General features: G+C 35.8%; 1 protein-coding gene across 1 annotated transcript in view; it reads left to right on the top strand.

Moving 5' to 3' along the window:
• LOC113321244 overlaps window positions 1–9,286 on the top strand; it is a 9,827-nt gene extending 541 nt beyond the window's left edge. The window contains exons 2-6 of the mRNA XM_026569175.1: window positions 7,077–7,354; window positions 7,471–7,651; window positions 7,739–8,899; window positions 8,986–9,107; window positions 9,242–9,286. Coding sequence (XP_026424960.1) covers window positions 7,077–7,354; window positions 7,471–7,651; window positions 7,739–8,899; window positions 8,986–9,107; window positions 9,242–9,286 — 1,787 coding nt within the window. The remainder of the gene's footprint in view (window positions 1–7,076; window positions 7,355–7,470; window positions 7,652–7,738; window positions 8,900–8,985; window positions 9,108–9,241) is intronic.
• Window positions 9,287–11,789: the final 2,503 nt, after the last annotated feature.

Genomic DNA, 11,789 nt, shown 5'->3' with positions numbered 1-11,789 from the left:
CCCCCCCCCCCCCCCCCCCCCACCCCCCCACACACACACACTACAACATATGACAATTTCTGTAGCTGACATGAGTCAAGCTAGACGAATATTCCCTGATTTATGAGTATGACTAGTATGAGTCATGTGTTGGGCAAAGAATATGCCTTGAAAATCGTGCGTTGAACACGAAAAAAAAAGATGAGGTTGATCTCTATCTTTGTGTGGCCGGCCACATATGACTTGTGAAAGTCAAGTACTTGTTTATGGGTCCCTCAGATGGGCGCATGGAGCTCCCGGGATATTATTCAAGTTTTTTGATAAACATGTAGAAATCAACCTCGATTTGCTAGTCAGGAGCGTGTTCCATAAGCTGAAAAAGAGGCATGTGCCCTAGGTGAGGCTTATGCCTAAGTCTTGTGACCGTAGTACAAGACCCTAAAATGAGCTTGCAGCCCAACTTAACTTTTTTGGAGTAGTGCTTGAAGCCGTTGTTAGCAAGATATATGACAATTATAAAGATATAGGTAAAAAACAGAGAAATCCACAAGTTTTGGATATCCACCAAATCAAACCTACATCTAAGAAAAGGCAAAAAAGAGTTCAAGACAAAGAAAATTAAGCAAAGCAAATGTGAAATTTAATGAAAGAAGTAGTCACAAAAACAAAGGAAACTCTGTTTATGAGCGCATCGATTGGAAGTTATGTGAAATGAAGAAGATAAAAAAAATGAAGAACATTGACCCTGCTTTTTATTTTTTAAATCTTTATTTTAAATTATGATTGTCTAGTCTAGTTTATATCTTATTATGAAAGGCTCATTAATGTAAATTAATTTGAAAACTAGAGTCATGAGAAGTAACTTTGACATTTAATAACTATTTTTAATTATCAGTTAACATAATGGTGTCTTAAATTGGAATTAAATTTAACTTAATTGTATGCTTCATATTTGGGCATCGCTTTCAAGATTTGATAACAACTTTCAAATCGAAAATCTTTTCCGTGTTTGTGGTGTCATTCCGTCTGACACATTCTCTCCACATCAATTCGTTTTCACCACTTTTGCGGCTTCGATTGCCTTGCATAAGAGCAGCAACAAACAAGTTTACATTCTTATTGATTTGTTGGAAGCGACCACACAACTTATTTGCATCTCGGTTATTGAGGTTCAACGTTTCTTCTTGAAATCTCTAAAATATGTTTCCCCAAAAAGTGAGTTGTTGTTGTGCACCATTTATATCATCTAGTGCAGGGCCCGACCTGATAGGCAAGCAGGGTAAGCCCCACTTGCAGGCAACACAGCCCCAGGGGCAACAAAAAACCCATTTCTGATGGGGTGTTTTCATTAAATAAAAACTACTGCCTTACTGCCTTCCGAACATACACGACCGAATATTAGACGTGTTGTAATTTTTACGAAACAAAAACGACTGAAGAGATTTGAAGGTGAAGGTGAGAGAGATCTCAAACTCACTAACCAAGCATCTAAACCACCATACGACGTCCTCTTGGATAACTAATGTTGTATATATTATTAATATCATCATATTAAGTTTATTTTTTCTTTAAATAACTCACACATATGCATAAAAATTGGTCTATGACCTTATAAATACAAATTATTTGTTATATATAGATACCGAATTTTCAGAGCCGAACTCATATTTATAAATCGAATTATACACGTACGTATGCCGTTCCGAATTACTGACGAATCACGTCCCGTTGACCGAATTTTGGACCGAATCTGGATTTTACAAAACCGTATAATACTCGTACGTTTGCCGTTCCGTACGTTTGCCGAATCCCGAATTGCTAACTAGGGTGGGAAGTACTACTCACCCCACTACTAGTCTACTTTACCCGTTGCTCTTGCTCCAAAAGAAGCGTCTACTATCACACTCCATTTACAAAGTAACGCTAAGCTTGTGCATGTTACATTTTACAGTTTTAACACTAGCGGCAACAGTTTTTCATTTCGTCAAGTCATCCACAACCCCTGACTGCGGATATATGTACTCATCAAGGTATGGGCGTTCCGTATTCATCCAGATTTTCTTGCTGAAAAGTTCACGTATCTTGAACAATTTTAGAGTTCCACAAGAGCTGAAATCAATTATTCTGGTTCTTGTCTACATAATGGATAACCCGAACCACAACGGAAGGAGAGATCTTATCAAGATATCATATCCAAAAATGTGAAATATATACTATAACTTGATTTTTTGTCTATTTCCATGTGAACTTCATCTCTTTGTCATGTAATCAATATTCTATTCTTACATTCATGTACCATTCCAAAATAACACGTACGCTTAAGCACATCAACATGTTTTGGTTGCAAAACCACACCATCTGTACCAGAAGGAGATCTGGGATTGTGATCACATGCATATGTTTTGCAAGTTTCAGTTGGCAGAAACTCTAGTTCAAAGTTTGTGAGGACTAAAGATTACTCCTACATGACTACATGCGTTCTTGTAGTCTTTGTTAATTGTTTTTTTTTTACCGGTAAAAGATTGAAGCTGGCAAATTTAAAATTTAGGTCACTGAGATCATCACTCAATAACTTACTACTATTAGTTGATGGAATATCATATAGTTAAGAAAATGACAATTTAGTCCCATTTATTTAGCTTTATGTACAGTGTTAATCAAGTGGTTAGTTGATGGAATATCATATAGTTAAGAAAAAAGAAAAAAGTGTTACGACGTCATGATACAATATGACTTTCAAATGCAATAGTTAGGTCAAACGCAGAGCAAATCCAAAATCTGATTCAATATCCGATTTTGTACTTGTATTCCAAACAAGTACACATTGTTGGATATTTTCAAGGTTTGCCGCTACGCAGAGTTATACGGTGATCGTGGAAATTTTTTCTGAATTTATTTTGTAAAACTTAGAAGTTTCCATTCAAAATTGAACAGACGCGTCTCTTCTCATAAGCCATCATTAATGGTTTTTGGAAGCGTCTGTTGGTGATGAAACGACACTACCAACAGGCATGAATATCACTATAAGTAGCGAAGATGTTCTCCCATTCCAACACATCAAAAACAATATGTTTTCTTCTTCTCTAAAAAGCATCATCAGAACCTTATACAGTGTGTTTCTCGGTCGGATCAAAAAAGTACAATCCTTGAATTCGATTACGGTGTTAGGGCTTCATTGAATCCTGAAGGCATAATTCGAGAGACCGTTTGTACTCGCCAAATTTATTGGGAAAGGTCGAATTATTGTCTAAAAGAATCGAAAGAGCCTTAAAATCAGGAATACACCATTTTTTGTTTCTTTTTTCATCCTCTTGTTTAACCCAAAATTTCCAACACACATGAGAGTGACATTAAGACCCGAGAGTCATGTACATTGGACATTCAATTATCCATACGTACCTACTATATATCCAGCATATAAATACGTAGTACGTACTTCTCCTACTACTCTAACCTACGTATATATTTAGCTCATGGAGCAAACCATATAGTAATGAAAGTTTGGTTCTCTATCTATCCGTAAACATGTGCAGCGTATCCCCCACCGACTAACTAAACTGGTTACATGCATTCTGCTCAATTACTACTACCAAATTATGACAACATATGTACTGACTTCACATTTTATTCTATTTAACATTTGATCGCCTCATATGTTTGGTATATCCCAATAACATGAAGCCATTCTTGAGATTTTAACTACAGATTGATTCATTAAGTTAATAATGGAGGGCTGCTAGCTCATAAGTGATCATAAGGAAATAATAATAATATAAGTAAGACAACATGGCATCCGAATTACAAATCTCTTTATTTACTTTATCTTTTACGTATAAAAATAATGCAACATTGTTATCTTCTGAACCGATCGCTGTGCCGACAAGAGCAAATGATTGTGGCGAAGTTTTCAGTAGACTTTCGGCCAAAATGCATGCCTTTAATCACAAGTAGTGGTGGATATGCTTTCTTAATAAGGAAAATGGGTCATTTGTTAAAATATTTTTAAAACATGGTTCAAATGGACGAGTAAAAATTAATATGAGTGAAATGAACACAAAAAAATAGTAAGGATGAAACTGGATTCATCCTGACTTAAACTTAAAAAATTGCAAGGATGAAACTGGATGCATTCTTATGTAAATTAAAAATAAAAAGAAATGGGTATGATGAAACCGTTTACATCCTTGTTATTTTTACATTTTTGTCCATTTAAACTGTATCAAAATCTAAATGTTCTTTTCACCCAGGAATTGATTTTGGTCTTTTTAACCAATTTTATGTTATTAATAATATTCCTCCCTTTGTCATTTGTCTCGCTATTTATCTTTCCATTGTTGATCCATGTTCTATAGTACATATGTTTCATAGGAAACGAGTTTTTCACCCTTTCATTTTTATTTTGTTGTAAGGTAAAACCAGAAAAAATGAAAAACTTATTTTTTATGAAACCAAAATAATATAACAGTGCTATATATTTGAGTTTGAAATTCGCTAGCACCAAATTCTTTATTGATTGAAAACGAGTGATAAAATGGTTAAACGCCGATGTTATTATATACCATTTCTTATATTATTTTTTGATACTTCTTTTGCCCAACCATGGAACCCAACACACGTAAACTGTGACCTATAACACTAGTATTCCTCAGGGAATGTCCGATGAAAAATAGAACATTCTTGCTTTGATTTATACAACATCTCAAAGCAAACTTATTGTTCTATGCGTCATAAAGAAGAGGTTAAGTAGGCCGGCAATAGTTCATAGCAGACTATTAGGTAGGTCCCACTTGTAAGATTACCCTACTTTGAGTAGGGTTTCATATCTTGTAATCTACGTGCACTTCCATTTCCGGTAAAGTTACTTGTGAGTTGATTTTCTTTATCATTGCACTCCTTTCACGCCATTTATACTATTGTCCACTTGAGGTTACGTTCAAATTGCTTTCAGTCTTTCGTTGCCTACAAGCAAAACAAAATTCGACAACTGCAGGCCCAGTTTGTGTCAAGTTTAGCTTAATTAACGAGGTACGGGCAGTGTTTAGTCTGTCATGATTCGCCGTAGATTATATATCTGCTGTCATGAATCCGTAGATCAAGAGAAGGTTCATCGTTTTGATTGTCCTTTTGCCTCAAACGTAAACGTGTTTAGTTCAGTATGTAGTTTCGGTTGTCATGACAGATTTTGGATTACTATGTAGTTTTGTGTTAGGAAAATTCTACATTGTGCCAAAAAGAATAGTTTGGGGATTATGATTGTTAGAGCACTGCTCGGTCGAACTCGCAAGTTCTGCCATCTCAAGATTGTTTTCAATGTTATATGCAGAAAACTATATCTTGATTTCCAGTCTACTAAAGTCAAGTCTCGGGTTAGGTTTAGAGTATATGGTAGTCAAGTGTCAGACATCACTGAATAACCCTCGAAGATTGAAGATTGAAGAACAAACGAAGATATGTGGAGAACTTCACCAACAAAATGGTATGTGAGCACTGAACCATCATATTCATTCACATCATTTACCACTCTATCTTATGAGACTATGTCGTGTGATTTTGGTAGATTTAATATTGCAAAGAAGAAATTTTGAGTCAAGTTTGTCTTGATAAATCTCTCGAAATATGATTTAAGCAATGGATGTTCTTGGATCCTTAACAATCTTGGTTAAGAATAATTTATTAATCATGAACTATTTTTGTTTCAAGCTGATCTTTTGGAAATTACCTAACCAATGATATTTGTTATCTATAGCGATAGGAATGTTTCAATTATTTAAAGCGAGTTTTTAGAACATACTGAATTCTGGATACTAGATACATACGCATATCCAGTACATGTACCCTAGTAATCTGAGTTCTAGAATGGGGATAAGTACGCATACTAGTTACGCGTAACCCATGGTTCTGAGTTCGAGAATGGGGGGAGGTAGCATACCCAGTACGCATGCTCTTGAGATCTGACTTTACGGATGGCCAAGGTATGCATACCCGGTACGCTTACCCTTGCATCCTGAGTTCGCGGATTGCCCCATAGGCATGCATACCCGGTACCAATGTAGTCAATTTCGGCCATCTCGGCCGGAGGAAATTCCGTTTCTGGACCAACGTAACACGAAATGCAACTTTTCTCCGAAACGGAAACTGCCCGGGATGTAACCGAAATTCTGGCCGAGATTGGACATAATAAACCGGAATTCCGGGCGAGAAAATACACAGAAAGAAAATAAAGTTGTTCGAAAAATTGGTTCGAGTTAATAACTTAACATCACTTTCTCTGACCGTCAGAGAAAGAAAAAAAACCAGAAAGAGATCGAGAGAAGAAAAAAGAGAGGGAGTTATATCGAGAGAGCAAGACTTCCAGCGAGAGAAGTAGATATAGATCGATATAGAGACTAGAGAGTTTGGTGACTTGGTCGGGTGCTAGAGCCAAAGAGTTTCAGGAAGATTAGGTTTTCAATCAGAGAAGATTAGGTTTTCAATCAGAAAACAAGTAAGTAATCCAAACCCTTTCTTTATTTTTGTTAAAATAGACTGTTGCATGATGTTTTTATTGATTATAATCGAAGTTGAGATGATTGATGTTCTTAAATTTAGGGTTTATGCAATTAGGATTTATCTGAAATTGGGAATTGTTGTTCAGAATTAGGATGTTGTTGTTATCTGGATTTCATCATGTAAGTCAGAGACAAGATGTTGTTATATCTGATTGTGTTTAGAAAAATCAATTTAGTCCAAGATGCTTAATATATGATAGTATGATACCAATTTTTGTTTCTGATTGTGTTTAGAAAAATCACTGTACTTGTTATATTTCCAATATTTTCATTCAAACTTCAAATAAATAGATAGAGATACTGAATTTGACATTATCAGTAGTTGGAAGAGGAATTCACCAAGATACAGATTAATCATTATCAGTAGTTGGTAGATGATTGTGAGTCTTGTGACGCCAATGCGGAAGGAGTTGGGAAAGGTGGTGGTTATGGATTCTTCCAATGCATCCAATTCGAACACCTCAAACACTGCATGTGGATCAATGCTGCCGCAGTCCTCTACTCAGACTCAAAATAAAGATCCAGCATGGAAATGAGCTAAATTGAAAGACCCTGCATTTCCGAAGAAACTAAGTTGTGTACTTTGTAACAAAGAAATGCGTGGTGGTGGAATTACTAGGCTTAAGGAGCATATCACACAAATCAGGGGGAATGTTTCTTCATGTTTGAAAGCATCGGCTGAAGTTATAAATGAAATTAGACTAGCTGACAATATAAAGAAGTTAAAGAAATCTCACAGGGATGATGTTGATGCTATGTATCGGCGTACAAAATCTGATGAGAAGTCTGATGCTGATACTGATGATGAGGACCTTGATGTGCAAGAAGTAAGGTTTCCAATGTGGGCAGTGCTAGTGGTAGTCAAGAAGTTGTTCAGAGTCAGAGGAAGAGAAAATTCAAGAGACAGAGTAATTGTAAGGGTCCAATAGATTCACTTATGCAGACAAACCACCTTAAAACTCAACAAACCACTCTTGAAAGAAACAGTTCAGCAAAAGAGAAGTTACTGAAAGATGCATGGAAAAGCATTTCAGCTTGGATGACTGAGAATTCCATATCTTTTAATATTGTTCGTTGTCCAAGTTTCCAAGAAATGATATATGCAATTGGTGAATATGGGAAAGGTATATAGTGCTCTCAGTAATCTTTTATTACTTTTGGTTTAATTGTTTTGTTACTTATGCCTTTTTTGTTTCTTCTTTTGATGTTAGCTATGCCCGCGCCATCTTACCATCAGATTCGTACAAATCTTTTCAAGGAGCAGTTAGAAGAAATGAAGAAGTTTGTTGATACATTTAGGGTACATTGGAAGAGGTATGGATGTTCTATTATGTCCGATGGTTGGAAAGATGGGAAAAAGCGACATCTTATCAACTTCTTGGTGAATTGTCCGAAAGGGTCAGTTTTCTTGAAGTCTGTGGAAGCGTCAGATAGAACCAATGATGCTGATTTCATACGTGAGCTTGTAAAGGAGGTAATTAATGATGTTGGGAAAGAAAATGTGGTTCAGTTCATTACCGATAATGGTTCAAACTTTAAAAAGGCTGGGAAGGATTTAATGCTTGAATACCCAAATCTATTTTGGACTCCTTGTGGTGCTCATTGTGTCCAGTTGATGCTAGAAGAACTTGGTGACAAGCTTACACGAATCAAGACAGCCGTCATTCTAGGTAAAATACTTGTTACATACATTTATGCTCATTTTCAAGTATTGTGCTTGATGAGGAAGATGACAGGTGGAGACTTACATAGGTCTACAAAGACTAGATTTGCAACTCAGTATTACACACTAGAAAGTCTTCAAAAGTATAAAAATCCTTTACAAATGATGTTTGTGAATGATAGGTGGGCAAAAAGTAGATTTGCAAAAGAAAATGTTGGAATTAATGCACTTAAAATTGTTACAAGTAGTACATTTTGGGAAGATGTTGATTACTCTTGTAGTGTGTTTAAGCCTTTAGTTAAGGTTGTAAGACTAGTGGATATCGAGCGCAAACCTACGATGCCTTGTTTTTATGATGCAATGAGAATAGCAAGGGATCAATTAGAGAAGAATTTCAGCGAAGATTATGATACTTGGGCTGTAATTAATGCTTGCTTTGAGAAAAGATGGAAAAAAAACTTCAATCATGCTCTACATTGTGCTTCATATTATTTGAATCCATCCATATTCTACAACATTGAAACTTATGAAATGGATAGTAATGAAAAGTACATAGAAATCAAAAGGGGACTTCATACAGCAATGGAAAGGCTTATACCCAATGAAGATGAGCTTGATCAAGCTACAAGTGAATTGAGAAAGTATGCTGATGCTGTTGGGATCTTGGGAAGTCCATCTTGCAAAAGAAGAAGAACCAAGGATCAACCTCGTAAGCTTATTTGTTCTGTGAGTTTAAAGTTAAATTACATTTCTGTTACATATCTTTTATAACTATTTTCTTTGTATTTATAACAGATGATTGGTGGATTACATTTGGAGGAATCGATGTGCCTAACCTGCAAAAATTTGCAATCAGAGTATTGAGTCTTACTTGTTCTGCTTCCCCATGTGAGCGAAACTGGAGCACATTTCAAAATGTAAGTATTCTAATCTTTTGCAATGATTTGTAATATTCTGAATATGCATAACAACTGGAGATATGATTGAACTAGGAAACATAACATGCTTCCAGACCCCTATGTTCTCATGACAACTATCTTTTGTATTTCAGTTGCACTCGAAAAAACGAAATCACATAAAAAACAGATTTGAATGATAGTGTCTTTATCCAATATAATAATAAATTGCAGCGTCGTTACATAGAAATCCAACAATATAACGACGATGATAAAGCAAATGATCCTATTTTCCTGGAGGAGCGTGATGACAATGATGAATGGTTGGATTTACGAAATTTAAATGACTTGGATGTGCTAGGTGATAATGTAAGTTTCAATGATTTGCAAGAGACAATGGGTGAAGAACGTGAGACAGTTGGTAGTGGAGGTGCTTCTAGTTCTCGAAGCAAGTCTACTTTTCCAACCGACTGGGAGTATGATGGATATGATACCGATGAATTGATGTTGGACACTGAAAAAGGGCTACTCGTTGTTGCTGAGAATGACGAAGTTACTCAAGATGATGATATCTATGATTATTCAAATTATGTTGATTAGCACTGTAATGTTGTTGTTTAAGTAACATTTTATACCATGAACTGAAGTTGTACTAATTTATCTTTTAAGTAACATTTTAGATATGTTCTGGATTAATTAGTTGAAGTGTTTCCATTTTTGTGTTTTTTTTGTTCGTTTTTTGTTGGATTGATCGTATTTCATTATATCATAACATATGTAGAAATTATATATATAAAAGTTGGAACCGAGATTACACCGAGATTTGGAAACGGAATCTCCCCGAGACAACGTTGTACCAGTGTCTTGCTCGGGACCGAGACAAACCGAAATCCGAGATCGACTACGTTGCCCGGTACGCATACCTACCCAGTTCTGATTTAAGCAGATGCTCATAAACTATTTTCATAGATATATTTGGATTGCTACAACTCTCATAAATACTTCTAAGACAACTTTGTTATCAAAATCACTCAGTGTTAGGAATCATGGTTTAAGTCTTGCATGTGATTGAACATCACTTATGCTTGTACATTCAAAAGGTATATCTGCCAACATGAACTATCATTGTACACTGTTCAAGAACCCTGGACCATAATGTATTATTCTTCTGTGTAATTTCAAGGTGGACCTATCACATGCTTACATGCTTACATGAATTCCTAATAAGAATCTCAAGTTATCTTAGCTTGAATCCTAAGCTACCTAAAACCTTGAAAATTATAAACAGAGAGACTCTTGCAAAAATATTTCTTAATCCCTGCCACTTCTGTGTCTAGTTGCTAAGATAGAGTCGTCCTCTTTAATCTAGGTTATTCGTGAACTGTATTCTAGGTTAAGACTTGAAGACTTCACTTAGGTATTTGTGAAGCCCGGTCATACTATTTTTTACCTGATAGTTCTTGTATCTGGATCTTGTTCTTATTGATCTTTGAGGTTTTCGTAATCTCGGATCAGGAACGAGATAGATAAAAGTCAAAAAGTTCTTTTATTCTCAGACTTTGTGATTCCTCAAGATATAAATCTAATGCTTCTTTAATTTGTTTGGATTATTCTTGAGAGGTGGTTAGTAATCCAGGCTTGTCAGCTAACTTAGTGTAAGGTTTCCGGATTCGTGAGATTTGCTGAACTTTGTCTATTGCAAACAACTTTACAAACCCAGATTGAAAAATTGAAAGGGAAATCAAACAGGATTATCTGTTAGAGGCTGATTGGTATTAAAAGTCTTCACTTGGATTAAACAACTCTTAGATTGTAAATTAAGGACGTCAGCTAAACGAATCAATGGCGTAGAACCTTGCGAGGTTCAAGAGACGTAAGGAGCACGACTGCAACTGAATTGCATAGAGGGTTAGTTCGATCTCAACTGCATTTCAGCCCGAAGTATGATAGTAGGCTAGTGCCTGTAGTGGATTTATAAAATTTGGTACCCAAAGCTGGACGAGGTCCCACGGTTTTTCTGTAGGTGCACTTTTCCTCGTTAACAAAATTTCTGGTGTCGTATGTTTTTCCTTTTCCGCATTGTATTGTTTTTGAAAAGACGAGGGTACCCAAATACACCACAATCTTTTATTTTGATCACAACCTATACAAGACTCACTGTGTATAAACCTCTTGGAGATACAATCACTCAAGGAATATTTCAACACAGTGTCTACTTGATATAGGGTAAGTCCCAACTGGTTTAACTCATGAATTAAATATCAAAGGAAATTGGAGAAAACCAATACACTTTGTGTGATTGTCCATGGATATTGAATCGAGACAATACAACAATAAAGTGATCACTTGATAAAAGGTACGGAAATAACCGAAACCAATGGGATCAATATCAAGTGCCATGTTAACGTACAAAGTGCAATTTAATTTAATTATAATAAAACAATTATAATGCGGAATTTAAAAGTAAATGGCACAACAAGATTTTGTTAACGAGGAAACCGCAAATGCAGAAAACCCCGGGACCTTGTCCAGAATTGAATACTCTCAGAATTAAGCCGCTATACAAAATCTAAACCAACTTCATATAGTTGAGACCAAGAAACTAAACCTATAGTTCACCTAGTTCCGTCTGTATCCCCGCGCCTCCAACTTGCAATAAGTCACGCACTTGGAACAATTCATTTGGTTCGTATTCCAAACATT

The sequence above is a fragment of the Papaver somniferum genome, chromosome 1, assembly GCF_003573695.1.
Source record: "Papaver somniferum cultivar HN1 chromosome 1, ASM357369v1, whole genome shotgun sequence".
Classification (NCBI taxonomy): domain Eukaryota; kingdom Viridiplantae; phylum Streptophyta; class Magnoliopsida; order Ranunculales; family Papaveraceae; genus Papaver; species Papaver somniferum.
The sequence above is the reverse complement of the archived record's forward strand: the minus strand, read 5'-3'. Positions and strand labels throughout refer to the sequence as shown.